Raw genomic sequence first — 3728 nt, 5'->3', positions numbered from 1 at the left:
TCAGTGACTCACTCATTAAGGCAGTGACTTGCTTCGTTTCTGAATGAATCAGCTGTCTGAATGAATCGGTTGAGTGAATGATTCAGTAACTCATTCATTAAGGCAGTGACTTGCTTCGTTTCTGAATGAATCAGCCGTTTGAATGAATCGGTTGAGTGAATGATTCAGTGACTCACTCATTAAGGCAGTGACTTGCTTCGTTTCTGAATGAATCAGCCGTTTGAATGAATCGGTTGAGTGAATGATTCAGTGACTCACTCATTAAGGCAGTGACTTGCTTCGTTTCTGAATGAATCAGCTGTTTGAATGAATCGGTTGAGTGAATGATTCAGTGACTCACTCATTAAGGCAGTGACATATTTAGAGTATCATTTCATTTTTTTCCTCCAATATTCATTAAAAAAACATTATTAAGCATTTATTATCATTATTTATGTAATGCTGAATCAAACTATTTTCTTCTAAAGCTAATTTTTTGTCTATTCAATGCTTTTATCATTTACCAGAATGATCTTTTGGAGGGTAATTTCTCAGCCAAAATTCAAGTGTGATTAATTTTGCGAATAATTTATCATTACATCATGTAATTAATTAGATAAAAATGAATCATTGGATTAAAAAAATTTATCAGTTGACAGCCCTCCAACATGAGATTACTGTGCTTGATAAAGACATTTTCTTCTTTAATCGATTTTATGAAACTATGAAAAATAAGGAGAAAAAAATAAAACTAGGACTGTAAATTTTGAACAAATCGAGCGAGTCAGAAACTCATTCATAAAGACGGTCACTTGCTTCGTTTCTGAATGAATTAGCCGTTTGAATGAATTGGTCGAGTGAATGATTCAATGACTCAATGTCTATTCAATGCTTTTCTCATTTAACAGAATGATTTTAGATAATCTTTTGGAAGGTAATTTCTCAGCCAAAAATAATGTGTGATAAATTTGTGCAATTAATTAATCAGCACATCATGTAATTAATTAGATTACCCTTTCAGCTACCAAATCCACACCAGAGTGGTTTCTGCTACTGGTTACAACGTTTTACAAGTAAAAACTGAAGAAGAAAAAAAACGCAAAAACATGGTGATGATGGATGATTCTTGGCTTCAAACCAGCCTAAGGAGGTTTGCTGGTCTTTGCTGGTTTAGTTGGTTTCTCAGCCTGACCAGCTCAAAATAAAACCCATATAAGACCATCAAACCACCTTAAAGTGGTTTCTGCCTTCTCAAAACACCATAGATTCTCGATACCTGTGTCCTCAAGTCAAAGTTGTCCTCAAAGTCAGACTATAATGAGTAATAAGTTGAAAGAGAGGACGTGAGACTGTTATACACTCATTAAAAGCACAAAAACACAAGCTATTGAGAATAAAAGTGCACTAAACTACACACCTCAGTCGCCGATGTGTCGTCATCACAATTGAAGTCGGTTTGATCGCTGTCGGTCTGTTTGAGCAAAGAACGTCCCGACAGAACGCAGCAATAAAGGAAAAAATTCCCCGATCAGACTTTGCATGATTCAGATATAGATGGTTCTTCATGAAGATCATATGAGGATGTGACTCAACATGAAGGAAGGTCTGCTTTTCATAATGCAACACAGATGATGAGAACATGAACCTGATGTGATGCACGAGAAGAGCATGTAGAAGTTTGATCGCATAAACCTGATGGCGGTTCTTCATACATTCTGCAACACGCATCAGACAAGTGAGGATGACATTTACAGAAGGCAATTGCTGAACGTTTTTCAGACTATAACAGGCATTTTCCACAGATGGAGGTTTGACCGGATGCTTTATGCATGACGAAAAGCATGCATCAGACAAGGGCAAATGAACCAAGTGTCATCCAGACAAAGGTAAACATCCTAACAACTTGTAAAAATGAATTGCACAAACAACAACAGGCCCTTTCCACAGATAGGTGGCGCTATAGTGCCCCATTATACAATTTATATTTGTTGTTGACAATCATTTACAAATTATACAATTTATATTTGTTGTTGACAATAATTTACAAAATATTTATTTAAACATACATTACATAATGAAGACATCACTAACGGTTAAAGTAAATATAATGAAGTATAGTCTAATATTTCGCAAAATGCTCTTTACTAGACTTCATTTCTCTAGCAAATAATGAGCTGTGGACACTGATGACTTGCCGGAGGTAAATGTAATGCTACGTGACATTTTGTTTACAAGCGGTTTTAATGACGTCTTTGTATGGTTGAAACACTACTTGAGCGATTACGTGAGGGGTGAGATGTTCATTCATGTTTATTTTGCGTTAAAACGGCATTTATTAAAACGTAGCAAGGAGATCTGTAAAATAGTCCATGTGACATCAGGGGTTCAACCGTAATATTGTGAAGCTACGAGAACACTTTTTGTTCGCAAAAAAAACAACAATAATAACTAATTATTCAGCAACTCTTCTCTCCGAGTTACCGTTTTGCAACATTTTGGAGAGAACCCCAGAACGTAATCAGCGCTGTTTCTGTTCAGGATAAAGCGCGCGCATGCTGGCGGAAGACGGTAACTCTTGTTATGATTGTTTTCTTTGCACACAAAAAGTATTCTCGTAGCTTCGTAATATTACGGTTGAACCCCTGATGTCACATGGATTATTTTAACGATGTCCTTGCTACGTTTCTGTGCGTTGATCGTGGTAATATCCTTGCTGTCTATGGAGGGACAGAGAGCTCTCGGATTGCATCAAAAATATCTTAATTTGTGTTCCGAAGATGAATGAAGGTCTTACGGGTTTGGAACAACATGAGGGCGAGTAATTAATGACAGAATTTTCATTTTTGGGTGAACTAACCCTTTAGTAAAGAAAACGTTACTTGAATCATGTTGTAGTTATGTTTATAAGTTGACTAGATAAATGTAAGAAAAATAAATGTAAAAACTAAAAAATTGAAATTGTGAAACAAAACAACGAAAAAAATCATGATATTATTTTTTGACATAATTGCCCAGCCCTTCTTATAACATATCTTATGATACATACTAGGGCTGGGACAATAAATCGATGCATCGTGATTCGTGGATCGATTCTGAGATTTTCCGAAGGCATCGTGATTCTCTCTGGAATTGATTCTGAGCTTAGATTTTAACAGCAGATGGCGCTCTAGGCTAGTTTTTAACCGCACACTCAAATGCTCACGAAGAAGAGCGCTTGTGCGTTCGGGTGAGTAATGTAAGTGGTTAAATCTACTTGCACATCGGCTTTTATGATGCGAGATCACTGTGAACATCCTTGTAATTCGCTTCAACCTTTTCGAACTTAATGAATGATTATGTTTGAGTGGTGCGTAAGTAACTGTAAGCAAGCAGAATACGGCCGTTTCTAAAGCCTGCAGCGCCATCTGCTGTTAAAAACTAAGCTCAGAATCGATTCAAGAGAGAATCGCGATGCCTTCGGAAAATCGCAGAATCAATGCAGAATCATTTCTCGATTCGCGATGCATCGATTTATTGTCCCAGCCCTAATACAAACAGTTTTTGCACCCTATTTGTGGAAGGCGCCAGTGGAAATGGACTGTGGAAGATCTTAAGCGCTTTCCAAACAATAACCCCACGGGATGTGGTGAATGAGAATGAACAGATGAAACACACTCTCTAAGCTCATTAGACTGATGGAAGTCCAAACACGGCGCCGGATCAAGCGCGCACACACACACACACACACACTCACACACTCACTCACTCAC

The 3728-nt window shown here is 37.4% G+C and overlaps 1 protein-coding gene across 1 annotated transcript in view; it reads right to left on the bottom strand.

Moving 5' to 3' along the window:
• Window positions 1–3728, bottom strand: part of LOC107575633 (band 4.1-like protein 3) — a 38530-nt gene that overhangs the window by 20891 nt on the left and 13911 nt on the right. The window contains exons 10-11 of the mRNA XM_016261995.1: window positions 1397–1450; window positions 1256–1291 (exon numbers count right to left, since the gene is read on the bottom strand). Of these exons, the coding sequence (XP_016117481.1) occupies window positions 1256–1291; window positions 1397–1450 (90 nt within the window). The remainder of the gene's footprint in view (window positions 1–1255; window positions 1292–1396; window positions 1451–3728) is intronic.

This window comes from Sinocyclocheilus grahami, unplaced genomic scaffold (genome assembly GCF_001515645.1).
Source record: "Sinocyclocheilus grahami isolate Dianchi unplaced genomic scaffold, SAMN03320097.WGS_v1.1 scaffold2771.1, whole genome shotgun sequence".
Lineage (NCBI taxonomy): Eukaryota > Metazoa > Chordata > Actinopteri > Cypriniformes > Cyprinidae > Sinocyclocheilus > Sinocyclocheilus grahami.
Note: the sequence above shows the minus strand (reverse complement) of the source record. Positions and strands in the feature narration are given on the sequence as shown.